The following is a 27746-nucleotide window of genomic DNA, read 5'->3' as shown; positions in this document are numbered from 1 at the left end:
TCGGCCGCGTAATGGGGAAAACAAACAAAATAAAAAAAAACGAAACTCCGCCCACCGCCGCGATGACGACATCGCAGAGGCGGAGAAGGGAAAAATTCTCGGGAACGCCCCCGAATCTGGTCCGGCCTTTGACGGACAGATCCGGCTCCCAATGGCTAGCCTCCATTTATGGAGCTAGCCAATGGGAGGAGGGGGCAGATACCCGACCCCACATAGAGGATTAGAGGATATCATTAGATTTTGCTAGCGCATGCGTACTTCGTACGCATGCATCGCTAGTCAAAACCTAAAAATTGCCTTTAAAGCAAATTTCTAGTTTGTCTATTTTCACTTGTTTTCCTAAGCCCTCATAAACCATTCACAAGGATTGATAGCTATTTGTAGTCGCCTAGTGGACCCTAGGGATGAAAAATTTCAGGCTACCATTTCTGCCACTGATGTTAACTTATTGTAGCACTTGTTGGGTGGTATAGTCGTTCTTTGCCTTAAGTGTATTTAAAACTGTCATTAAAATGTTGGTATGCCTGATAAAGCTTAGAAAACTGGTAATAATTAGTTGGCAGGAAGTAATATTAAAATTGGTCCTAAATCTATAGTAAGCCAATTCTATGTAAATGTGTGTTCTATCTAAAGTGCGGAACAGATTACCGCTAAATTATTAAGAGCATGTCTTCATTCAGATAATAAAGTGATAAAAGTGGCCTGTTATTATTATCTCTGCATTCAAAACGTTTTAATTGTTCTAAAAAAAAACCTTTAATTTTAGTAAATAGTTTGACCGAAAACGAGGCGTTATGTTCACAGGAAATGTGATCTTGTTCTCTTTGAAGGTTTTGCGGTAAACGCTCCCATCCAGTAAATTAATGCGCACAAATATCATACTTCATGCAAATGAGGCTCTTTCCTCTCCATTACTAAGATAGGAATCCGACGAGGCAACCCACGTATGGTGCATGTTCAATGGCAGAGTGTTGTGTTGGTATTGTTTTACCAAATCTGTATTTTGTGTAGAAACAAAAGGCATGCAGTGTAATGTACGCAGATGATTACTCGTGGAGTACCTCTTCACTTCATCTCTTTCGACCATAGTGTTCCGACCTGGAACGCACCATTCAGTAGAGCCCTTTTGTATAGTTTTTGTACAATAGGGCTCTTTAAATTTCGAATCTGGGACTGAATAACTGCTATTGTTTAACATTAAATTATATCATTTAATACTAATGCTGTTTGAAAGCCTGGTTGCTTCAGTGTGATTAGAAAATGTGTACTGCAGCAGGGCATTTATTTCCAAGTATTCTCTACACCTCTGTGACTCACACTCAACTTCTCTAAATGGGGCGTTGCTAAATTGGAGAAACACTTTTAAAGGACTTTCAGGCACATGCAGCAACCTTTTTTGCGAGCGCCAATGGTGCGATTCGCAAAAACCAGCCATTTGCGCCCGCAAAAAGGGCTTCTGCGATGCATCAAACTGTAAGGCTCTCGCAATTTAAGAAATCGCAATTTATGGCGATTTCTTAAATTGCGATTGCATTTAAGGAATCCCAAATTGCGATTCCTTAAATGCAATGCATGATGAAATCGCAAAAAGCGATTTCTCTAATAGGGGTCGCAAATTACCATCAATTTGAACTTGATGGTAATTTGCAAAAAGTTTGAAAAATACATTAAATTGCATTTATCAAAGTTGTAGGTTACACACACACATGCCCTTGGGGCATGTGTGTGCGCAACATGTCTGCACAGATCAATTTCAGGGGGGCAACAGGGTGTCCTTTTGACACCCTTGCCCCCTTGAAATTGCATGCGCAATTTGCGAGTACCTATTGGGTACTCACAAATTGCACATGCAATTTCCAATTCATTCCTATGGGCCTGTGGGCCCATAGGAATGAATGGAAAGTCATTCCTTAATCACGACTCACATTTTGCGAGTCGCAATTAAGGAATGTTTGGGAATCGCTAATTTTAAAGCGATTCCTACATGCATAGGCTTTTGCAATTCCTTAATTGCTATTCCTTAATAATCACAATTAAGGAATTGCATGTGCCTGATGATCTTCAAATTCAGATCTTATATGGCATATACAGTGTTTCCTTAACTTCCAAATACTTTCTTTTTTTAAACCTTTTCTTCAAGTTCTTCAAGAGTTGTGATGTAGGTGCCTGATTTTCAGCATAACAGCTAAATTATGGCTTGGATATGCCCATTCTGGAGCTTTGTTGAATATCATGAATCCTTAAAACAATCTAACAAACACTCAATGCCATCTTCACCTCTAGCAACAGATTTAAATTCACCCACGTCACAAAGCTCACCTGGACTGACCACACCATTGTCCACTTTACCATCTCTGGCAGAACTCAGTGTACCACCACCAAGCACCACAGTGCCACCCACCTCAGCTGGGATAAAGTCACTGAGACTTAATGTACCCAATCCCATAGCACCAGACAAGCTGAAACCTCAACAGATCTCAACCAGGCCATCTAGAACTTCACCACATGGATCACCAAATGCGCCAACGAAGTTGCCCTGCTGAAACCAGCTAAATCCAACTAAGCCTCAAAACAAGCGAGCTGGTACACCCCAGAGCTCAGAACTACCAAGCGAAACTGCCACTGACTCGAGAAGTGATGGTGGGCTTTAAAGGACCCCTCCGACAGAGCCATCCACAAAGCAGTCCTTAGCGACCACCACCGGCATCTCAAGGAAACCAAGAGAGCAGCCATCACCAACCGCATCAACTCAACGGCCAACCACACAAAGGAACTATTCGAGATTGTCAAGGAATTCACCAACTGTACAGCCACAGAGAACACTATCCACCCTCCCAAGAACTCTGTGACTCCCTCTCTGAATACTTCCACAGCAATATAGCCACTATTTACAACAACTTCAACACCCAACCCACCACCCCCTGCCTCTAAAACTTCAAGCAACCAGCAATCAACAGCTGAATGCTAACCACTTGGACTCTTCTCACTGCACAGGCCACCTCCATCATCATGAAGTCCATCCGCTCCGGGGCATCTAGCGGCAGCTGCCCCCACCACTTCTTCAACCTCGGAACTAACCCAATCAGCACCAAGCTCACTAGCATCCTCAACACCTCCATCTCCACAGCAACCTTTCCAGATGTATGGAAACACACGGATGTCAGACCCCTCCTAAAGATTCCCTTGTCTGTCCCCAGTGACCTAAAAAATCACCGACTGATCTCCTTGCTCCACTTCCTGGCCATAGTACATGAGAAAGCCATCAACCACCAGCACACCGAATACCTGGAACTCAACCACCTACTCGACGCATCACAATCAGGATTCCGTTCCAACCACTGCACCAAGACCATGCTGAGCGCCGCCACAGATGACATCAGATCTTTCCTCGACCGCGAAGAAACTGCGGCGCTGATCCTCCTTGACTTCTCAGCTGCAGTTCGAGACCGGAAACTGTCTCCCACCACACCATCCTCGACAGACTCCACATCATCAGCATAGAGCAAAGCTACTTCAAGTGGATCACTTCTTACCTCTCAGACTCACACACAGCATCAGACTGCATCCCTTCACCTCCGCATCCAAGTACATCACCTGCGGAGTACCCCAAGGATCATCCCTCAGCCCCACCCTGATCAACATTTACATAACCTCTCTCGCAGACGTTGTCAGATGCCACGGCCTCAACGTAATTTCCTAAGCTGACGACACTCAATTCATCCTCTCACTCACTGAGGACCCTACCAACACCAAAACCAACTTCCGTAGCACAATGACAAACATAGCCATATGGATGAGAGACATCTGCCTCAAGCTCAAGTCTGACAAAACAGAAGTACTGATCTCGGGGAAGAACACCTCCGTAAGGGGCCACAGTTGGTGGCCAACAGAACTCGGACCAATGCCCACACCCTCAGACCATGCACGTAACCTCAGCATCATCCTGGACAGTGAGCTGATAATGAAACAGCAAGTCAACGCAACCTTCAGATGGATCCCATTCAACACCAGAAAGAACGCCATGCAGGCCCTCGCCACCAGCTGCCTTGACTACAGCAATGCTCTCTATGCCGGAATCTCCACCCATCTCCTCGGTAGACTCCAGACCATAGAGAAAACCTCAGCCAGACTGAGGCTGGACCTCCCCAAATGGACCCACAACACCCCCCCACTTCAGAAACATCCACTTTTTCTCATACAGAACAGATGCCAGTTCAAGATCCTCATGCACACCTACAAAGCTCTACACAACCATAGACCATCTTGCATCAATCATTGACTGAAATTCCACCTGCCTGTACTGTAAGACACTTGCGCTCCGCCTCACTCCCACTTGCACCCCCCGCTGGCCTCTCTTCTCCTATATCGCCACCAAGACCTGCAATGACCTGCCTCTGAAGGGAAATTAATATATTTAATACTAGCATGCAATCTGCCCTCAAGAGCACCGAATAAATAGCTCCAGTTCAGGAACTCCTGTTAACCCCAGTATTCAAAAACATCTTCTGCCGTTGATCCGAGATCCTAAAACACAGTGATTGAGCAAAGCTGAATAGGGGCCAAACCACTAAGGTTCCGTGTATGACAACTGCCTGTAGCTACCACACGCAGTCTGCAAATCCTCCTCGCCACCCTTGCTGTTAATCTAACACCTCTCAATGTTATTAACCCACCCGTAAGTATATTTTCTACTTGTGTTTTTAAAATTGTCATCATACTAATCTGTTGCATGTTACCGTACAACTATAGTGAAATCTCTTCTGAAGCAGGGAAATGAATATATTTTATACTGTGGTCTGCTCTGTCCAATAAAAGACATGTTTGGTGGTATAATTCATCAATAATGTGCACTCAATAAACCAAATTAATCACAATTTAAGTTAATTTGTTCCGTAACATGAATTTCTCCATACAGAAGAATCCAATAGAGATGTCACTCAAACTTTAATAAATATGTTATCCTTCTTATTGCTCTTATTCTTAATATTTGAAGGTATCACAGTCCATTTAATAATGTCATTGACAGTTGATACACTTAGTCCCTACTGGGACTTCCGCGAGGCTTAATTTAATAATAATAACTATATTCTTGTTTTTAAAATTTTTCAGTCTCATTAATATCAGTCAATTATTTTATGAGCCCAAATATACACGCATAACGAGTATTTTAATGACTTCTCGGCTCGATACTATTGTATCCATGAAATCAGGCTATTGAACAAATTAACTTAACTTGTGATTACTTACTTTAATGAATGCACATTGTTGTCCAGTTATTCTAAACATCTGTCAGATGTTGACAGAATGGGGCTCTATAGTAGCTCATCCCCTAATCGGACTCTAGTGATTGTACCAGTAATGGGTTCTTGGTATGGATATTGAGTCCAGGATTTAAGAACATTGGCTGGTATTATAAATGATTTAATGTTTGGTCGCATATAAACACTGAAAACATCCATTAAGTAAAGAAGTTTTTTGTAAAATGTGCATGGCATCTTTTCATTGGATTCCAATGATTAACTAGTAGCATGCACTTCGTGGTCCAGGCTGAGTGTGGAAGTAATAATTGAGTCTTTGAGGTTTTCGTGAATTTCAAGTTTATATTGATTGTTCCATTTCCGCGAGGAAGCCAACTGTTGGACCTGGCCCTTTTCTGGCAGGTTCACCCCGAAACTTTTTGCTTTTTCCTAGCCTGTTGCTGGTACCTGGTGTTGGTGATTTTAGGCTTTTGCGCCCTTTTTCACTGTGGTACAGTGTAAAGTGCGTGAGCTCTCTGTGTATGTGTGGTGAGTGACCTGCCCTCCCATAGGAATGCATGGGGAATATGTGTGACCATGGTAGTTCCTGATGTGTGGGGAGTGCAGGGTCGAGTTTGGTATGTGCGAACTCGTGAGATTGAATGCTGCGTAATGATGTATGTGGCATGAATGTGTCTAGTGCGGAAGTGCCACTTCTAGACATGTGTGTGCGTGTGTAGTGAGTCTGCTGGCACGTGATTGGCTGGAGCCTGGCCCCAGGAGTGCCTGGGCCTGCTTGTGGATTGACTGTCTGGTTTGAGGATGACAGGGGCTGGGGAGCCCCCAGGAGGTTGTCTGAGTCAGCCCTTGGTTGAATGACTGCATCTGCAACTAGAGTGGTGGGAGGAGATAGCACCTGGGAGTGAATAGGGCTGTGCCTGCCTGCCACAATGCTGGCTCCACCTCCTGCTGGGCGGCTGTCGTCTCTGCCCCTCACACTGAAAGGAGTTCCCTATAACCAGTTGTAGCTGGTTCTCACACTGCCTGCACCCTGCTAGACAAAGGATTTGTGGGTATAAAAAGGGTGCTGTGACACTCTAAAAATGTTCTTGTTTCTGACTTGAATCCTGCCAGGGGGGTGCTGCTGCTTGGGCCCAGGGGAAGGCTTGCCTCCCTGGGCCCTGCCCAGCCCCTGGACCCCTGAAGGACTTTTTGCTGGGACCCCTTTGCTATGGGAGTCTTTGCCTTGGGGGCTTGTCGGACTCTGCCCCTTAGCGCCTGGGAGCGCTTTATTTTTACTTGGACCTTCTTTTTGCCTGCTAGCGCTTGGGAGCGCTTAATTTGTATTTATAGCGCCTGGAAACGCTGTATTTCCCCCTGAGCGCCTGGGGGCGCTCTATCTGATTTCTAGCGCTAGGAGCGCTGTGGATTGCTCTTTAGCACTTAAGAGCGCTTTATTTGCAGAAGCCGGTGCCCACCCGCATTGCCAGCGAAATCGTGGATTTCCTTACTAGCGCTACGGGAGCGCTTTATTGGTAATTAACGCCGATGCCCACCCGGCATTACCCCGTGTTTTCACCGCCGCAGCCCAGGACAAAGACCTACCGGGAGAAGCTTCCCGGAAGAGCCGCGCCGCCATTGGTTGGCTGCGGGAGGCTCGTCTCGGTGAGCAGCGCTCCGATTGGTCAGGAGCGGCCGCGTCAGGAGGGGCTCGGCCGGCGGTGCCGCGCTGCTATTGGAGGAGAGCCCCCAGAGAGGAAAAAGGACTATGGCGGCCCTGCAGGGCTCCCATGAGCGGAGGGAGCCCTGCAACATGGAGGGGTTGTCCTGGAAAGAAACGCGGTGCAGCGGGACCCGACGAGGCTCCCCCCGAGCGAGAGAGAGCTCCGCCCGCTGCTGCCGCGCCGAGTGCCGCCCAGCCGTGGTCCAGGGAGTGAAGAGACCCCCGGCAGCGTCAGGAGACCGGTGAGTGGGGCCTCAGTGTGTATTGTTGTGCAGGGGGCGTCGGGGCACATTGCCGGTGCCCGCCCCTCCCCTGTTACCGGTGCTGACTTCGAGTGGGAGCCACGAGGCTCCAAGGGGGGCCCGCTGTTCTTTAAGAGCCCCGTAGGGGCCCGGGCAGTTATTGGTTCAGAGCCCACGAGGGGCTCAGGCGCCACATTTGTTAAGGAGCTCACGAGGGGCTCAGGCATTAATTAATTTTAGAGCCCAGCGAGACTCGTGGCCGCATTTACTGTATTTGGAGCCCAGTGAGGCTCTTGAGGGCATTCTATATTTAGAGTCCATAGGGGCTCACCGCTCACATGATGTTTAGAGCCCAGTGAGGCTCTTGGGGGACACGAGTGTTTTGTTCAGAGCCTGGAAGTCTCCAACGTTGGCATCATCAGTGTTTTTCAACAGCCCAGCACTTTGTGGGCAGTTGCCACGTTTAGGCTTGTGTTCTTGGCTGCCTGCGCAGCCTGCCTGACATTTGGACACAGGGCGTCCTAGCCCCAACAAGGCCAATTGGCCTAGGGACTGCCACAGGTGGTGGCTTATGTAAGTTTTTGCGCAATTGTGTGGTTTTTCCTTGCACCTCTGAATGTTTTTAGGCATCATGTGTTTCTGCGCTATTGAGTTGTGTTCTGGCACCTCTGAATGTTTTTATGCATCATGTGTCTTCCTTGTCCTTACACCTCTGAATGTTTTATGCATCATGTGTTTTTCCTTGTTCTTGCACCTCTGAATGTTTTAGGCATCATGTGTTTTCCTTCCCTGCACCTCTGAATGTGTTTTGATGCATCATGTGTAATGTGTTCTTGCTTATACCCCTAAATGTATTTTATTCTTAGGTGGTTGCTCTTTCCAGTACAGTTGGTCCTAGTGAGGTCCTGGTTCCCTGCGTGACATTCTCCTAAGGTGGTTAGGGTTGCGTAGGTGGTACTTACCTGGTACCAGTAGTTACTGGTTGTGTGCTAAAGTGATTATTATTCTATGATCTACAACTTGCTATTTCTAACAGTATTCTAATTTCTGCTAAGTGCTGATTCTGACAGTGGCCCATGTGGCCCTGTCTTGTAAATAATCCCTTGTGAATATTGCCCGTGCCAGTTGGCACAATGTACATGTGTGATTTCTATCTGATGTGTTTTGACAATACAGAAGTTATTTTTATATAACCTTGTGTGGAGTTCCTTTTGTGGCGTGCCTAGGATGTTGTTGCTGTTGTGTGCTTGTGCAAATGCTTTACACATTGCCTCCGAGTTTAGCCTTACTGCTCGTGCCAAGCTACCAAGGGGGTGAGCAGGGGTTATCTTGGCGTGTGACTCCCTTGCCCTGACTAGAATGGTGGTTTCTGCCTGGCTTTGGCGTCAGCCTTAGCCTACCAGAAATCCCAGTTCTAACACCAACCATCTGTTGTTTCGCAAACTTCTGAAAACGTGGTTATTCTTTTAACCCCCCCCAGCTTCCGAGGCAGCGCTAGGATGCCTCCAGGTAGCCACGCGCTATACAAAAGCTACTTTCATTTCATTTCATTAGGGCTGTTCCACAGCATATCATCTTGGACGTAAAATGTCTGAGCCATAGATCCCTTCCTAATCTATAGTAAACACTTGTGCATGGTGTTATAGAGCTGTAAGACACATCGTATTCTTGTGTTCAAACAATGGAGATGTCTGTTATTTGTCAGTAATATTGAAAATGCCAACAGTATGGACTAGGTAAACACCATTGCCAGTCAAGTATAGATCGAAACAATTCAGTTTAATTACTTCTACTATAAGGATAGACCATATTTTATCAAAATGATAGTTGAATTTTTTTTAGTACTGTATATCACCCTTATTGTCCTGTTGACAGATCCAAAAATGAAACAACAAACCTGATCAAAACTGCTATTAAGGTAGAGCTTTGGATAACAACTTTGGCTGGTTCGTTAACTATTTGTGCAACTCATTACTAAACGACCTAATGGTTACACCAATAATAAAGACTCAAGTCAAATAATCTTCATTTGGTCAAAAAAAGACCATAAAAGCACAAGTTAAAAATAATTACTAACAGATCACGCAAATCTAAAATACAAAAATCAATTATTGAATTGATTTTCATTGTCAATGACCTTTCATGCATCATAGCTGAATCATGCTGCATATTTTTTCCTTAAGCCCCTAGCCTTGGTAATATAAATGCAACATTGCATGACAAATTGTTGGGCATTCACAGCGTTGTAAAAGCAATAAACCTTCTTGATATTTTTTAAAACCTTTCTCGGCTAAAATTGGCCATAAAAAACGGGTTCTAAAAGCAGAATATAAAGTGCAAAATAACATAAAGTGCTTAGTGGACTGTAAGTATACTCTGTCACATGGGCAACAGGGTAATGATGCAACCATGTCCCAGTAAGGTGGAAAGCCACCAAGAAGTGAATCGTATTTACTTGAAGGAGTGTTAAATATAATCTGTATTCTTGTACCTTTATTCAGCATAGATAGGGCTACCTTTCTTCGCAGCGTGATAATGAAATACATGAGTGGACAGTTACCATGTCTAGAACTTTCTGAAATCTCATCTTATCTCTATGGGCATGGTATGTGTCCTTTTCCAAGGCCTTCATACGTGAGCCAATTTCAAGTGTATTTTCAACGGTATCGGATAATCCTTTTTCTTGAAAAGTAGTTGTTATATACTTAATCCATGGGATAGATAGTATATTAGACTGTTTCAGACAATCCTCCCCTATTCCCCCCCCCCAGTTGTAACAATAACTACTGAGTGGATCAGATTTGAACGCACAGCCAGATATACACTGACTTAAGTAGTTTACATAACGTTAGCTTTCCATATGTTTTTGAAGCTCAAAGATCATCTTTACATTGACGATATACATCTCAGGGCATTTATGAAAGCGTAAAATATTTCTGACGCAGCTGCTTTATTCTATCAGATTTCTTTTTTAGGACACTTTAAAAAAGTTGATCTTGTGAGTGAATTGTGTATATACAATTTATATCTGAGTGCCAGTTTTGTTTTAAAAATTCAATCTTACGTTTTTTTGCAACAGATACCACAACGTGGACAAGTATGCTGATCTAAGATACAATCCTAATTGGAAAAGAAAGCCTACTGAAAATTCAGGACCTCAAGATGGCCAAGAGGGATTTTTCCTTTCCTCTGATGAGGAAACATTGAACTTAGAAGAAAGCAATAATGGACCAAAGAGGCATGAATTTCAGATTTATCCTGGAAAAAAAACAGACCGAAACGTAGATAGGGACCAGCCACGTCTGGCCTCTGAAATTAGTGATTCTGCCTCGTCTGGCAGCTCAAAGTCTCTCTTAAATGAGAGACTTAATGTGGCCAGCAACAAATATTTTTCACTGCATGAAAATGGTATGGAATGGAAGAAATTGCCAGGTGATAATAAAGAAGATGTCTCTATCCGCAATGGATTTTTTCTTAGCCAGTCCGATGACTCTATAGATCAGTCTTCAGTTGGGAGTGGTGACAAGCAACAAAATGGTGCTGGTGTTGGAATGAACCAGGACACAAAAAAGAATAAACAGAAACAAGTAATGGACCACGTTTTACCAAGGAAAGACTTTATAGAAAAAAATAAGCTTACACTGGGAATGCCTGAGTCAAAACAGGATTCATATCTTCGGCTTCTCAATAAAACAAAATGTGATGTTGATCATGTTGAGGTAGGATTTTTTATGTATATTGAGTATTCGTGTTGCTCACCTTAAATGTAATTCATAGTGCTAACGTTTACTTTCTTAATTCAGATTTATTAACTGAATTGCCTTAGGATGTTTTTTTCCTTGTCAGATAGTGTACCCAAATTAAAAAAAATGTGGTTATTCATTTTAGTTCTGACAAAGAGATGTTTTGTTACAGCATAGAGTTATATAGGAAGTGCAATCCATATCTGTTTACTTTCACTAGAAATTGTCTGATCCACAGCTTATTTGCAATAGTTAAAATCCTGCTCTAACTCAAGCACGTGTTATTTGTTGTTGTTTTTGACATTTGAATGAATGTGTTGGCGATGCTGGTCACTCTGAAAGTGACATAGGAGTTGAGTAAAGTATAATGGAGAGTTCTCATTGTCAACGAGGTGCGGGTCAAGGGCTTCTCTGTGGTTTTGGATGACTTGGATGTGCAAGATTTGTCAAGCAAAGTAGAGCGATTTGGTAGAGCTCTTACAGAAGTTGGATGTAGCTCCTAGACTCAGGGGGCATATGTGCCATGAAGAGAGATGGAGACACGGAGAAATTGATATACGAAATTATGAAGTGGGCTTACTCTCCATTTGATTTGTGTGTTGCTTGGCAATTTTTAGTTAAGTCTTTCTGTTAGACCTTTACCTCTGATGCTAGAAATACAGACCCGTCCAAATTCATTGTTAGTGCGCAGTGCACCATGTGTTTATTGGCTGTGTCTGGGAAATGTTTGTCTTTTGCAGACTAAACACCACACCTCTGTTGTTAAGGTTGTCACACCACTTCATAGGAAATCAGATTTTCATTTCATTGATACCTTTGTTCACCTTCGACCGCTCTGCGCCAAAGATAGAGTAAAAAATCTTTCAGAGCATTTCGAAAAGGTTCCAAATTTGGGGCGGATGGGAGAAATTGTTTCAAAGTTATAACTGGGGTCCAAAAATGTTTGTGGTCACCAATATAAACAGATTTTTTATTGGAAAATTCTGTGCATGCATAACAGCAAAACTGTTGAACAGCTGGTCACCAGATCTTTAGGCACACTTTGCTTTTGGTCATTAGATACTTGTCTTGCTTTACACTCCCAAATAAAATCAATTCAGCACTCCCTAGCAGATGCAGTCAGTAAAATAAACTCACAAGTTCAAATGCATGAGATAAAACACAAGCAGATAACTATGGCAAAACACACACAAATAATGAGCACTTACAAGTCATATAATAATAATGGAGCAAAACATAAGCAGATTATAATAATGGAGCATTCATAAATCAAATGCAAGAGAAATCGAACACAAGCAAGTAATAATAATGACACTAGACGTCCTCTGCAAGAAGCAAACACTGTTAAATGCAAGCAACCAAACACAAGAAATACATCCTTTCAAATGAAGGCATGGAAACATATAAAATATGTATATAGAATACATCAGACTATTATAACACACATGTAAGTGAATGCCAATAAACAAGAACCACTAAATGTGCACACAGACACACTCGCATATCACAATACCAATAATCAGAAAAAAAACACCGACTGCAATAACTTCATCTTAGCCCGCACACGACTGGGGGCTCCCAAATAACAATCCTGGGGCCAAAGAGACTTCTCAAGCTGGGAAATGCAACACTGAGCGGACGCGTCCGTCCCTCAGGAAGAGAACCCAGTTTTTCCAAGTCAAGAGACATCAGTTTTATAATATTATCAATGACCTAGAAGTTTCAGAGAAGACCGCCTCTGCACCAAGGAAGCTTATCAGAGTTGGCTAATCTCCCACAATCATTCCAAAAGCAAAAGATTTCTCATGTATTCTTCTGCGCTCCCACACTACATGTTTCCCTTATCTTGCACTGGTTTGCGAAAGTACAAAACATTTCAAAAAGTACAAAAATACCTTTCAAAGATGAAAACAATCTTAAACGAGAATAACCTAAATTAACTGCGAGTAACCTGGGGGCCTGCTTGTCTGTGCAAAACTCAGGAGTCAGAATTCAAGATGGCATGAGGGCATGTCAAAGCCAATTGTAAAAACTTAATAAAACTTCCCAATGTACCACATATTGCACATTTGTGTACCACTGCCTATAACACCTCACTCTTAATTTTCCAATGTAAAACATAATGCACATTTGGGCATCACTGCCTATAACACTACACTCTGAAACAGAGGAGTATATTGCACACATTGCTCTCTCTCATGCCTTCAAACGCACATCCACACGTTCTGTTCCTAGCATGGCTAAGGCTGTCCTACTCTGTGAAACACACTCACTTTGAAACTGCAAGGAGACATGGAATTAAATCATAAGTCAAAATGCAAGTGCAGAAAAAATGATAACGTACATTCAAAATAGAGTAAATTACAATAAATAAAGTAAATTAAAACAATGGTAGTCAAAGGCCATCACGCAGTCCCAATACATGGGAGTTCCTTTAAGACTTCAATGCCTTTCCCTAATTTGGTGAAAAGGTGTTCATCTGTTTTGGAGCTGTAAGGCAAAATTCTCAGTGTCCAGTGCACATGTCAAACAAAGTATGTCTATTTTTTACAAAAACTTTAGGGGCACTTAAAGGGACATGGGTGGTCAGTAGGAACTACGTGTGCACACACAACACACACATAACACTGTGCTTGCACACTGCACACTTACAAGTGTTTTCCTACAGTGCTCTTAAAGATTGGGAGCAAAGCAAAAGAAAACATGAAAAATAAAGAGAGTAGCCTAGCGGAAAAACTGAGGCTGCAATATTCTCGAATGGGCATGTAAGCCTGTCAACTAATAGATATCTGTATGTGATGTTTGACAGGCTAGGGGGACACAAGAATGAAAAGGAAGATGCCCGTTTGCTCCTGAGCTCCCTAGCTTGGGCCTTGGAGGCTAATCAGAATACTCCTTTGCCTGAAGATGGTTGAGGTTAATTTCTTACTTCAACTTGCCGCAGGGCTTTGAACGAGGGATGCCACCTTCCCTCTCACACTGGTAAAAGTGCATGGGAGGGACACTGCCTCCACTTGCAAAAGAGAAAAGGGAATGGACCCTCTTCCCACTCGTTTGCCCAAAGGTGAAGTGGGACTTACACAGAATCAAAAAGCAGGTGAGTTGCTGCCCGCTCCTGCACCAGTTCGGAACAGGTGCAGGAGCAGATACCAGCTGTCCGCCCTCACAATATTGTGGGCCAAGGAGAAGTGGATGGCTTCCACGTGGTCCATGCGACACAATAATGTGGGGCCCATAGATAGTTGAGTCAGCTGACACATGTCCCTGTGCACTGTTCTGAATTGAGAAGAGGATATAGGGACAGGTGGCAGTTCAGCTACTACTTTGTAGCCTGAAACATTATGCAGGCAATGAAGCAGGGTCACCTGCCTACCACACCCTTCTGCCAAGTGGGTTACTTAATTTGAGAGCGCCTTCTTTGGTAGAGGAAGGTGGCACATACAACCTGTGCCCGTGAGCAAGGCAGGGTAGTAATTGTTAAACTATCCACCCACCCTTTGGCAAGACACGGGATATGAACATGTAATGTCCCCTATTAGAGGTTGTATTAATCCCCGCCAATTAAAAAACAAATATATATATATCTTGATGTTCGCAAATATCAGGGTTGTTTTTTTGGGGGGATTAGTAACGAACCACCCCAATGATCATGATATTCATGAACATTGGGAGATATTTTTGAAAAAGTCAATGGCATGGCCAGTAGAACTGACTTAAATTTTTGGGTTACAAAACATATCTGTCACCTTTCCCAAATGTACGTGCAGGAGGCACAGGAGCTGCAATGACAGGACGTGGCAGCCAACTGGGGCTGCTAGGAGACATGATCAAACAGAATGGCTACTGGGAGGTGGCACCTAGAGAAGAGCCGGAGCACAGAGAAGTGCTGCAGAGGAAGTGGGCACATTAAACAGATGTAGTAGGGTATTCCGGGGTATAAATAGAGGGGCTGCATGAGTAAGGGATCACATAGAGGGGCTTCAGACAGGAACCTCGAGGGGCAGAAGGGGTGGGGCAGGGCAGTACAAAGGTGTTTCAGTAAAGCAAGGGCTTACTGGGGGACTGCAGGGGATAGGGCATAAAGAGGGATGCAGAGGATGCGGCGGCCACATGTATGGCTTCAGGGGCAAGGCAGGGTGGCACACATGAGCTACATGTATTTGGGATAGTGCTGCGTAGAGCCACCAGGGTTGGGGCTAGGTAGACATCAGATTACAGTTGGACGAGGGCACATAGAGGGGCTGCAGATGAATTGGGTCAGAGCTAAGAATTGTAGGGAAAGCTGAGGACACACAGAGGTCCTGCAGGGGATTCAGAAACACACAGAGGAGCTGCAAGGGTTTGTCAGAATGGCGCACAGAGGTTCTATGGAGAGGCGGTGTGTACACATTTCACCATCAAATCCAGACAGCCCACATCATGCCCTAAAACACCATTATACGTCCACACAAACACCATCATGCACCAACATCATACCTCAACACTTCCGCATCATATTTCCACATAACCAACATGCTACACCAACACATCCATTATCACACCATAGCACAAGCATAATCATACACCATACATGCACTTATGTATTTCATGTTACCAATAAAACGTCATTGTACGCTCATGCACTAGCCATTATAGATCCACATAGTCCACATCATAGACCAAAATAGCCACCATAATAATTCAACACACCACCTGTCATATGTCTGCAAACCCATGGCATACACAATAACACATAATGCTGTAACACAATCATCATTTATTTACACAACCAACATCATACAACAACACATCTACCATCAGATGTCAACACAAGAAACGTTATAGGTCCACACACACGTCATCACAGGTGAACACAATCAATTTCAGAGGTCAACACACCCACCACCATAATATCCACACAACCAACATTATATGTAGGCTTTCCTGTTTTCAGTGTTCATTTTTGTGGATTCCAATGGCGTTTTCCCAGTGTTTTCCAAGCTTTTCGAAAGGAGTGTTGATCGATGTTTATTCAGCAGCCTAACACGCAAAAATATATGTGTTCATAAAACATGTTGATTTTTTCAATGATTGTTATAATATACATAATTAATTTTAAGGAGAAGTATTGTAGGGCATGTAGTGTATTCCCACTGGCAGTGTGTCCAATGGAACTATAGCAGACCGTGATAAACATAGAAGTCTGTGTATTGCACTCTCGCACTCTTTAACTTTCTCATAAGTGCCTTCTCACATCTCATTGTTTCTCATACTCACTTTCTCAGGACTGTGTCTGATTTACATGCCTATTTTTTTATTTTTTTATTGAGTTTTATATATTGTGGAAATATTAGTGGATTAAGAAAGTAAGAAAGTGTTACTTTGAAAGCTTTGACACATTTGTGCGGATATAAACCTACTTCCTGTTAAGTATTATGACATTGTAGGGTTGTTCAGTTCTGCCAACAGCATAATACCTTGTGGAACGTTTAAAATGTTGAATTACAGTAGGCTAATTTGTAGTCTTGCATTTTAAAACACATGCTTGCCATCCCTTTGCTGCACTATTTGCCTATACACGAGAGTGATGGTGATGATGTTGCTGCCAAGTGTCATGTGCCACACTTTAAGTCAGTCCTGATTTTTTAACAAGTTCCACTTTGTATTCTGGGACTTGAATTGTACTGTTAACATTGTAAGTATGAGCTCAAAACCCCAGCAGTTGCAGTTAGCTAAAAGGAAAGGTTTAGCTCAATGTGTGACCTAATAGCAAAGCAAAACAATTACGCTGTTTTGTCATGTGGAAAGCCTGCCTTCGTTTCTTCCCCTGCACAGGGTGTCAACATTCTTTTCACTAGTACCTGTCCTGCACTCCACCGTGCATTGCATGTTAAAAGTGTGGGTTGCTTTGATTTTGACTACTTATCAGTATCCACTTGTGAACAAAGTGACCTGACATTTCAAAGGGTTTTAGCCCTTCTGGGGCAATGGGAATATGTGATAGTACATACTGGCGAAGATCCCTAGAGGCAAGTCGTGACATGAACCAGTGACAAAATTAAAACCACCAAAAAATCAAATATGATTTACTGCTCCCAGATTTTCTCCAGTGCATAAAATAATTCGATCAAACCAAACATGCTCCTATACCCTGCACCTTTAATTCAAGCGCAAAAAACTAGAAAAAACAAAAGAAAAGAAGCAACATTTTAGTGACATCCCCAAACAACAAAATGCAAGCAGACTGATCTTATACCAGTGTTGCTTGCTGCTGCCTTTTATAGCAAAGTAATTAATGGCAACAAGGGGAACCCGAGTATCACTAGAGATCTGGGGTCTTCAAGTATTTATAAACACAATGTTCCCTAATACCTGGGATGATCAAAATAATAAAGAAATATCTTCATTTAATTTATATACGTGACAACATTGTGCTTGGTGCTCTTTTTAGTGCGATACACACTAGTGAATAAAGTGAGCATGTAAAAAAATGCACGGACCATTTAATGCAGATACAACAATACGTCTTATAACACGGACCATATTTTTATTGTTGTATTTGCATTAAACGGGCCATGTTCTTTCTTGTTTCCATGATACACGTTGATCACTTTACATTACTTTGACATGCATGTTAACATAGTCATGAACCCGAAAAGGTCTCTAAGAATTTGTTTTAAATGTACCTGCCAAATTGTATAAAATGCTTAATTTTTTCTGAATTTACATTATATTTGTTTGTTGCGTTTTCAATGTTTTTTTAGAGTTCAACAGCTGTAACAAAAAAGTCTCACTAGAGGGCGCACATGTCTTGCCTTTTATTTACATTTTTTTTCTGTGTGAATCGCCTTTATGTTTCAACTTTTTTCTTTATTTTGCATAATGTGAATTGCTTGACTTTGTGGAGCAGGCATATGTTGATAACAAGTAACGCGACTTGTCCCGTTATTGCAATGTTTGCAAAGACGTCTGACAAACGTGTTTGGAAAATGTGCTACTCTATTCGTGTTTAACTTTAAAAATCGGGATCTTTTTTCACTTCATTAAAGGATATTGATTTCTTTTCTCATGTTTGCGTTTCACCCTCAAGAGTTGTGGAGAAATAGCTAAGTGGTACTTTAATTCGAACGACGTGGATAAAATCCAGTTAATTTCAATAGATCGAGTTGTGTGTCCATGGGCAGAATTACCTTTACCTTCTTTTGCGTCAGTTGCTTAAAATTGGGAATGCTGAGAAGAAATTCAGTTTTCACTTTGTAGAGTTTGGCGGCGCTAGGCCCACATACTCGTATACAGAGCACACAGACACAGTTGGTTAGGGTGGATAACTGGCCCCAGAGTACGTGCGCTGGGCCCCTTTATTGTCAGGGTCACCTGACTGGTGACGGCTGGGGTGGGTGGGTGTATAGTGTATGCACATCATTGGGGAAACACTAGAATGTATCCAGCCGGATACTACACACTTGTGTGCAGTTCCAGCAGCAGATTAATTCAAAATATTATTACTGAGAGGGCCAGAATTCAAGTGAAAGCAATGCTACTTTTTCCTTAAAGGAACACTGAAGTATAGATTCTGCTAAAGTAATGGTGGTCAATGTCAATCGATTTTTTAGGGAACTTGGGCTTGCCAGTTCTTTATGGCTTCACTACTTTTGAATTGATTACTTTCAGCCTTATTTTGACTGGCAGAGTGGGACAAATCGCCAAAAGAAGCTATTTACGGTACCATTGACATCAATGAATGCTTAATACGCCGGACAGAACTTCAGCCACTTTGATGCAGATGCCCCTTAACCTGCTCAACTCTAAATAAGTCCATTTGTATCTAAAAAACAAAGAATGCTGGTAGAATGTGAGACTAAAATACTCTAGTTCTGATTGACAAAGCTATTTTTAGGTCTCGTCAAACAGCGCGAATGGGCTGTTTGCTGCGAGGGATGTTGCACACAGTATATGGCTTGAAGCCCGCCCTTGCTTACCATTGGTTCGCTTCCTCTTCACTCTTCAATGCAACCTTTTAATTGGGCATCACAGGCCGTTCAGTCAGTTCCGTTCCTTCAGTGTAGCATGGACGAAGCACAAATTAAATAAACTTAACTAGTGGCTGTCCACTGATCACCCTATGATTAAGGTACTATTTCTTGTCTTCCCCCCCTCCCACTCCCCCTTGTGCCTGGTGCTTCTTCCCCTCTAGCGCAACCTCGACACAAAGGTGTTGGAGCACTGAACATGGGCTCAGTTACATTACGTTTGTGTTTTTTATTTACTTTCTTTATTTAGGCACAGAGACACATTAAACAACTTTACATTCATTTGTATTTTATTTTTTGGCTAAGCACTGGGCAATTTGGTTATTTGCTCAGAATCACAGGATGTTGAACCAATGCCGAGACTTGATCCTGGCCCTCAGTTCAATTTTACAGCATTTTGTGCTTTGAACTGAATTGAGCCACCTGGCCTGTACTCTGTCATCAATATGTCACTGCTTACCCCGCAGTTGCTTCCTCATCTTTGTGGCTTGCAGCCTCCTCCATTCATTACTGTTTGCGTCCCCTCTCGGACACCATTGGTCAAGAATACTTCAAAATACAAGTCCAAAAGATCCAGTATTTATTCAATTTCCAGTACAGCTGGAGAGGGGGGTAGCTCTAATCAGACAAGGATTTGTGTTCTAGCTCCTGGCGTCCAACCGAGAAGAGAAGACTGGTTTCTGATGGATAGATCTACCTGTGGATTCTCACCGTTTGAATTACCCTCAAGCACAGCATTCCACTGAAACTTTTCTCCATAGCTCTCCAACGTCGATGAGGATGTCACAATGGAATGGTTCAGCACGCAACTCCGCGTGACATCATCTGAGCCATAAGAAGAACTCGTTATCGTCCTGATGTCAGTTCCCTTTTTTTCCTCGCCGTCGTCACGGACTCTTGATTCGCGTAATTGTAGCATGCAATCATGACTACCCAGAAGAAGTCCAGTTTTAAGCCATGCAGGGAATGTGTGGGTCAGATGCGGGTCAGATGTCGATTACTGACCCCCTCTGAAGATTGTTTATGGTTCAACAGGCAGGCACATGAACCCCAAGTCCTTAAAGGAGAGGGAGACCAAGCTGTTTATGGCCAAGCAAAAAAACTGAAAAGAGGTCGAAGGAGGTCGAGATCCAGGTCCAAGTCACCTCCTCTGCACACCTCAAAGTCATCGAGGAAACATAAAAAGAAGCAGCGCCATGGATCTCAACGTCAGTCGTCAAAAGATGAAACACCTAAGTCGGGGGTCTCCAGTTCTCTGACTTCATTGCAAGTACAAAGTCTCTCCTTCCCCTTCGCCTCAGGTGACTCCGGCCCAGTCTCCGACTCTGAGAACTTCAAGATTTTCTTCTTTCGAGCCAAAATGCAGCGGCCGCAACAACAGCAACAAGCGAACCCTCTGTACATGCCATACAGAGGAAAAGGTAGAGGTCGTCTGCGAGACACAGCTTGGCAGCAAGTCTCCTTCTCCTCTTCCGCCCCTCCAACTGGTACAGCAGGGAAGCAGGTCAAGCTCCTCCATCCTAGAGAATGTGGCTCCCGTGGGGGGACGGGTATCCCATTTTCTACAAAATTGGAGGTCTGTTACTTCAGGTCTCTGGGTGTTGAATCTCGTGGAGAATGGGTATGCCCTACCCTTCCGGGAGTTTCCCACTCCTTACCCCCCTCATCAGGGCTGAGGTGCACCTGTTGCTACTGCAGAAGGAGGTTCAATCTTTGCTATAGAGAGGTGCAATAGAGGTGGTTCCTGAACAGGAAATGGGTCAGGGAAGCTATTCCAGTACTTCCTGATTCACAAAAAGGACGGTCGCTTGAGGCCGATCCTAGTCCTCAGGATCTTGAGTTTTTACTTAAAGCAGGAAAAATTCAAAATGTTGACCCTAGCTCAGGTTCTTGTGGCATTGCAGCAGGAAAACTGGATGTTGTCAATCAATTTACAGGATGCGTATTTTCATATTCCCATTCTGAAGTCGCAACAGAAGTATCTCCATTTACGGTGGAGTCTCAACATTACCAGTTTGCAGTCCTTCCGTTCTGTCTTACTTCAGCAACTCGGGTCTTCACAAAGGCGATTTGAAGTCGACGTCGGGTCATGCTTCGAAGTCAAAGAAGCACAAAAAGAAGAAGAGGCACTGCTCTCGATGCCGTTCGGGAAAGGACGTGACTCTGAAGCCGACTTCTCCAGTTCATCGGCATTGTAAGAACTATGTCTCTCCTTCTCCTTCTCGTTCGAATCAGGGTACTCCTGCTCGCTCGGCTTCGCCCGAAGCTTCACCGGCGCGCTCTCCGACGCCGGCCCGATCTCCGGCGGAAGATGCTTCAGTACCTGACGTGTCTTCGACTCCATTGGCTCCACTGTCAGCGCCGGTTGGCCCGAGTCTGGTAATGCCTCAGCCTGAATCTGTACCGGGGACTTACCCACCTTTGGCGTAAGCCCTTTTCAGCTCCAGCAGTTTCTAAATCTGTTGCTAGGAGGTATAGGGCGGCTCCAGGGGATCCAGACTTCCTAACGTCTCATCCTTCTCCTGAGAGCCTGGTGGTTCAAGCTGCATGTTCTAAAACATCTTCTGGGGCTTTTCCTCAAGTCCCTGGAAATAGGGAATCAAAGAAGCTTGATCAGTCGGCTAAAAAGGTGTTCTCCTCAGCTAGAATTGCCTTGAAGTCCACAAATGCCACCTGTCTTTTGGGTCATTACATTCATACCTTAATGGACTCAGCGAAACAACTTGCTCCTAATTTGTCAGACAGAATTTTAATGAGGTCTTGTCGGACACTCAAGCAGCTGCACGTCAGGTTATTCGGAGTGGCCTGGACACTGTGGACCCTGTTGCCATAAGGAGAAGTGCTTGGCTCAAGTCATCGGATTTCTCTCCAGATGTGCAGGCAACACTTATTGATCTCCCTTTCGATGGTTCTGGGCTCTTTGGAATAAGCGGATGCAGCCTTGGAGAGGTTCAAGGACAGCAAAGCCACAGCTAAGTCTCTGGGCCTACAGGCACAGCCTAGGGGTTCCTCTTACAGGAGGTGCAGAGGTTTTGGAAGGTCGTCCTTTCGTATCTCCAGGCAGCCTCAGCAGCAGCAAAATACCCTGTATAAGACCTACAGAGGCAAGAACAGAGGTCGTCCACAAGGTCATCAGCCCTCCTCCTCTACCTCTCCCACTCTTGCTACAGCAAAGCAGCCCTAGATCCACCATTCTGGATCAAGTTGGTCCTGTGGGGGGTCGGCTTACCCATTTTCTGCAATATTGGGAATTGGTTACTATAAACCTTTGGGTTCTAAATCTTGTGGAAAATGGGTATGCTCTTCCCTTTCGGAAATTCCCTCCAAATTACCCTCCTTGCCAAGGGGCTTGCTCGGAGGACCACCTTCTATTCCTGCAGGAGGAAGTCTTAACATTATTGAAAAAAGGTGCGCTAAAGGTGGTTCCAGAGCAGGAAAGAGGTCAGGGATGCTACTTCCGGTATTTCCTGATACCCAAGAAGGATGGCAGGTTACGTGCAATCCAGGATCTTAGGATCTTGAACCTTTTTCTGAAGCAGGAGAAGTTCAAGATGCTCACCCTTGCTCAGATTCTTCAAGCGCTGCAGCAGGAGGACTGGATGGTGTCCATCGACTTGCAGGATGCGTATTTTCATATTCCAATCCTGAAGTTGCACAGGAAGTATCTCCATTTTACGTGGGGTCGCAACACTATCAGTTTGTGGTTCTCCCGTTTGGTCTTACTACTGCACCTCGAGTCTTCACCAAGGTGATGGCAGTGGTGGCAGCCCATCTCAGGAGATTGGGGATTCCCGTTTTCCCCTATCTGGACGACTGGCTGCTCAAAGCTGAGTCACCAGAGAAGGTGCTTCATCATCTGCAAGTGACAACCCAGCTGTTAACATATTGGGTTTCTCGATAAACATGCCCAAGTCCCACCTGGTGCCCTCTCAGCGCAACCTTTTCATAGGGACGGTACTGGACACTACTGTGTGTCGAGCAATCCCACCTCCACAAAGGATTCTCGACATTCAGGAAATGATCCCTTTGTTCTACAATGGAGCGGTCTTTCCAAACCTGAAGGTCATTCGTCTCTCTGTCTGTTTGCTTCCTGCATTCTGTTGGTCAACCATGCACTCAGGCACATGAGGGCGCTACAGTGGTGCCTCCACAGGCAGTGCTATCACCACAACTGAGATCTCAGGTAGTCAGTCAGGTTCTCCAGAGAAGCTGCACCGGATCTGTCTTGGTGGGGCGTGGAGGGCAATCTGTCTCAGGGAAAGACCTTCCATCTACCTCCACCGGTGGCCACAGTGATAACGGATGCATCCACTTTAGGTTGGGGTTGTCACGATCGGCGCTCTGTGGTGCCGCTGTCCGCGAGATGCGTGGTATAGACAGCCCTTAATTCCCAAAGACTACGTTACCCAGGAACCTTAGCGGTAACGCTGCGTGGTGACGTGAGCTCCGCTGATGCAGGAATTAAATACCGGCAGCAGTAGACAGACGGTGCCGATAATTTTTGCTGTGTGAATTGTTTGGTCGGTAAGAAGGGGCTTAACAGATGAAATCGTGAGTACAATCTTTGTGTTCTTGCTGGCACGCGCTCTCGGAGTGGACCGAGTGCGTGTCAGAGTTCCTGCTTTCGGAAGTACACGCGGCTGCGTGTAGACTTTTTGGTGTGTTTGGATTCCCTGCTCAGCAGCGTTATCGTTTGTTTTCCCCTGTTGGAAGAGGAAGACTCGCTTTCTCTGTGCAGGAGGAAAGCGATATTTCCCGGCCAAAACAAACATTGGGAGATAACTTATTGCTTGGTATTCTATTACTTGTAGTCTCACTTCATTCGCCTTGGGATTTCTTTGGCAATTTGGAATCATATTGCCGGGCGAGTTTCTCGCAGGATACTCCAAGAAGTGCAAAGACTATAATAATGTGAACATTATTCTTTGTTTATGGAAGAATTAGACCTGGTCAAGCTGCAGCTGGTGCAACTGACAAGCCGTCGGAAAACTCCCATGCTTGAGGATGAAAGAAGGGGACCCCTCAAGTAGGATAATAATCCCTTCCATTGCACCTGGAGGTAATCAGGAAAGGAGCCATGTGTTTTTGGAGATGTCTCTGTTCGTGGAATCCGAAGAGAAAGAAGTTAATGCAATGGTGGACTCCGGGGCTACTGGATGTTTCATGGACTATGTGGAGGCAGAACGGCTGGGAATCCCACTCATTACCAAGAAGACACCAGAAATGGTATATGCAGTGGATGGGAGCGAATTATACCATACGCCGGAGTATTTGCTCGGCTATAAGGGGATACACTATGAGACATTATCCTTCAGCATTATCCAGGCCCCGCAATATGGAATCATATTGGGGCTTCCGTGGCTTCAGCGTCATGAACCACACATACATTGGACGACGAAAACGATCAGTTTTGGGTCTGATTACTGCAAAGAAAAGTGTCTATTGGGGTCTGACGTCCCGTCCCGGGTTTTGGGCTCTTTTCATAGCATCGCCACTGCTGAAGAGAAGGAAGTGGTACTGCCCTCTTGTTACGCAGCGTTCGAAAAGGTGTTTAGTGATACACAAGCCGAGGATCTTCCACCACATCGATCCTACGACTGCCGGATCGACCTCATACCAGGTGTGGTTGTACCAAATGGAAGACTGTACGCTCTCACGGTGCCTGAGAACGAGTATCTACGTGCTTATTTAGACAAGTATCTGGCAAATGGGTATATACGACCTTCAAGATCCCCTGCGTCGTCGCCTTTGTTCTTTATCCCGAAAGCAAATGGCGACAAACGATGTTGCATCGACTATCGTGCCTTGAATTCTATCACCATTAAGAACCAGTACCCGTTACCACTGATCCCTGTTTTGTTAGAACAGGTGAGATCTGCCAAGGTGTATACCAAGCTTGATTTGAGGGGAGCGTACCACCTCGTCCGAATAAGATCTGGGGACGAATGGAAGACGGCATTCAAGACGCGGTATGGGCTGTTTGAGTATAGGGTGATGCCCTTCGGGCTTTGTAACGCCCCCGCCGCCTTTCAATTTTTTTTGAATGAGGTGCTGAGAGATTTTCTGGATCGATTTGTAGTCGTGTATATCGACGATATCTTGGTATACTCAGACTCAACGGAGGAACATCCATTCCATGTGAGCCAGGTGTTACAGGCCTTGCTCCATCATCATCTATACTGCAAGATCACGAAATGTGAGTTCCACGTGACCACCGTCGAATTCCTTGGGGTGATGCTTACTCCGTCAGGTCAGGTGATGGCGGAAAGAAAAGTGAAAGCTTTAAAGGACTGGCCCCGTCCCTGTAACGTCAAGGACATACAATGCCTCTTAGGCTTCGCTAACTTTTATAGACGTTTTATACGGGGTTTTCTGCCTTGGTAACTCCCCTGACTCGTCTTACACGAAAAAACGTTCCATTTCTATGGGGGGCGGAAGCACAAGGGGCATTCGATGGACTAAAGGCTGCGTTTACCAGTGCTCCAGTTTTGACGCATGCCAATCCGGATTTACCCTTTGTGGTGGAAGCAGACGCCTCCGAAGTTGCATTAGGAGCGGTTTTGTCACAGAGGAATGAAACTACTGGAACCATGCATCCTATTGCATTCATGTCACGGAAACTTAGTCCCTCCGAGATAAATTACACCATAGCCGAGAAAGAGCTGCTGGGCATACGGGATGCATTCGTGGAGTGGAGACACTGGTTATTGGGAGCCACACATCTAGTCACCGTCTATACGGACCATCATAACTTGCAGTTTATGCGATCTGCCCGCCATCTTACTCCCAGACAATTACGCTGGATGATGTTCTTTGAGGAATTCAGGTTTCTTGTTACGTACAGGCCAGGTATCAACAATAAAAAGGCGGATGCGCTGACCAGACAAGAGAATCCCGCTTTACATGCTACAGCACAGAATCGTTCCATCATCGATCCCTCCAAAGTGGTGTGCATGGCTCAATCTCGAGACTTTCTACAAGCAGTGCGAACCGGAATTCAATCCTGTGTTTGGAGAACCTGGCTTCGTTATCATCCAGAGTGGAAAATGAAACAGGGGGTGGCCATGAAAGGAACGCAAGTACTGGTCCCCACGAAATCCCTGCAAAAAACAGTGTTTTCTTGGTGCCACGAGTCGCCTAGTGCAGGCCACATGGGATACGTGAAAACGCTTGAGAAAGCATTGAGACAATTCTGGTGGCCCTCAATACGACTCGATCTGTGTCAATGGGGAAAAGACTGTATGCAATGTGCCCGAATGAAGTCAGACCGTCAACCACCTCAGGGATATTTGAAACCATTGCCCACACCTGGTGAGCCATGGGAAAGCTTTTCGGTGGATTTTATAGTTGGACTCCCGAAAGACCAAGGCAAAACGACCATCTTGGTGGTAGTGGACTATCTCACAAAAATGGGACACTTTATAGCATGTGAACAAGTCCCTACGGCAGGTCGTCTGGCCCAGTTGCTGTTGGAACATGTGGTGCGGTTACACGGCCTCCCGAGGGTCATAGTTTCCGATAGAGGGGCTCAATTTACTGCTCACTTCTGGAAAGTCTGGTGTGCTGCTCTTCATATAACATCTTCTCTGTCCACTAGCTTTCACCCTCAAACGGATGGCCAAACGGAGAGGTTAAATCAAACCCTAAAGCAATACCTCCGTTGCTATGTGCAGGCTGATACAGACTCCTGGGTGGATTGGCTGTGGGTGGCGGAAATTGCTTACAACAGTACTCAACACTCTTCCACACAGCACTCACCCTTCATCAGTTCGTACGGTCATCATCCTAGGGTGAATCCCTTGGTGCTCCCGAACGATTCGGTCAGGCTGCCAGACGTCAGGGCTAGATTATCACGCATTCGCCGAATACTATTGGCGACGCGGCGTAATCTAGCTCAAGTTAAGGTGAGGTACAAAATACAGGCTGACAAACATCGTAGGCCGTGTCCTGAGTATAAGAAGGGCGATCTTGTATGGTTGTCTACGAAGCACATTAGGTTTCGGAAACATAGTGTGTTTAACCCTCGGTTTATTGGTCCTTACCGGGTGGTGGGCAGAGTGAATCCTGTGTCTGTGAGGCTGCGTTTGCCTGCTCATTTCAAGATACATCCTGTTTTTCATGTATCGTTACTGAAGCCCTCTGTGGCACCTGTACGCAGGGCTCCTCTGCCTATCTGGGTGCAGCAGGATCAGGAGTATGAGGTACGCAAGGTTCTTGACTCCAGGCGGGTGAGGGGGCATCTGCAGTATCTGATTGCCTGGAAAGGGTTTGACCCAGAGGAGAACTCGTGGGAGCCGGTGGGTTTGGTTCACGCACCTCGGCTTGTCGCTCGTTTCCATGCTGAGTTTCCTTCTAAACCTGCTGCTGGACAGCGCCCCTTGTGAGGGGGGATGTACTGTCACGATCGGCGCTCTGTGGTGCCGCTGTCCGCGAGATGCGTGGTATAGACAGCCCTTAATTCCCAAAGACTACGTTACCCAGGAACCTTAGCGGTAACGCTGCGTGGTGACGTGAGCTCCGCTGATGCAGGATTTAAATACCGGCAGCAGTAGACAGACGGTGCCGATAATTCTTGCTGTGTGAATTGTTTGGTCGGTAAGAAGGGGCTTAACAGATGAAATCGTGAGTACAATCTTTGTGTTCTTGCTGGCATGCGCTCTCGGAGTGGACCGAGTGCGTGTCAGATTTCCCGCTTTCGGAAGTACACGCGGCTGCGTGTAGACTTTTTGGTGTGTTTGGATTCCCCGCTCAGCAGCGTTATCATTTGTTTTCCCCTGTTGGAAGAGGAAGAC

The 27746-nt window shown here is 44.9% G+C and overlaps 1 protein-coding gene across 1 annotated transcript in view; it reads left to right on the top strand.

Annotated features, from left to right (window-relative positions):
- Positions 1–27746, top strand: part of JHY (junctional cadherin complex regulator) — a 443466-nt gene that overhangs the window by 118149 nt on the left and 297571 nt on the right. The window contains exon 3 of the mRNA XM_078681831.1: positions 10282–10921. Coding sequence (XP_078537957.1) covers positions 10282–10921 — 640 coding nt within the window. The remainder of the gene's footprint in view (positions 1–10281; positions 10922–27746) is intronic.

The sequence above is a fragment of the Lissotriton helveticus genome, chromosome 3_1, assembly GCF_964261635.1.
Source record: "Lissotriton helveticus chromosome 3_1, aLisHel1.1, whole genome shotgun sequence".
In the NCBI taxonomy this organism is placed as follows: Eukaryota; Metazoa; Chordata; class Amphibia; order Caudata; family Salamandridae; genus Lissotriton; species Lissotriton helveticus.
Note: the sequence above shows the minus strand (reverse complement) of the source record. Positions and strands in the feature narration are given on the sequence as shown.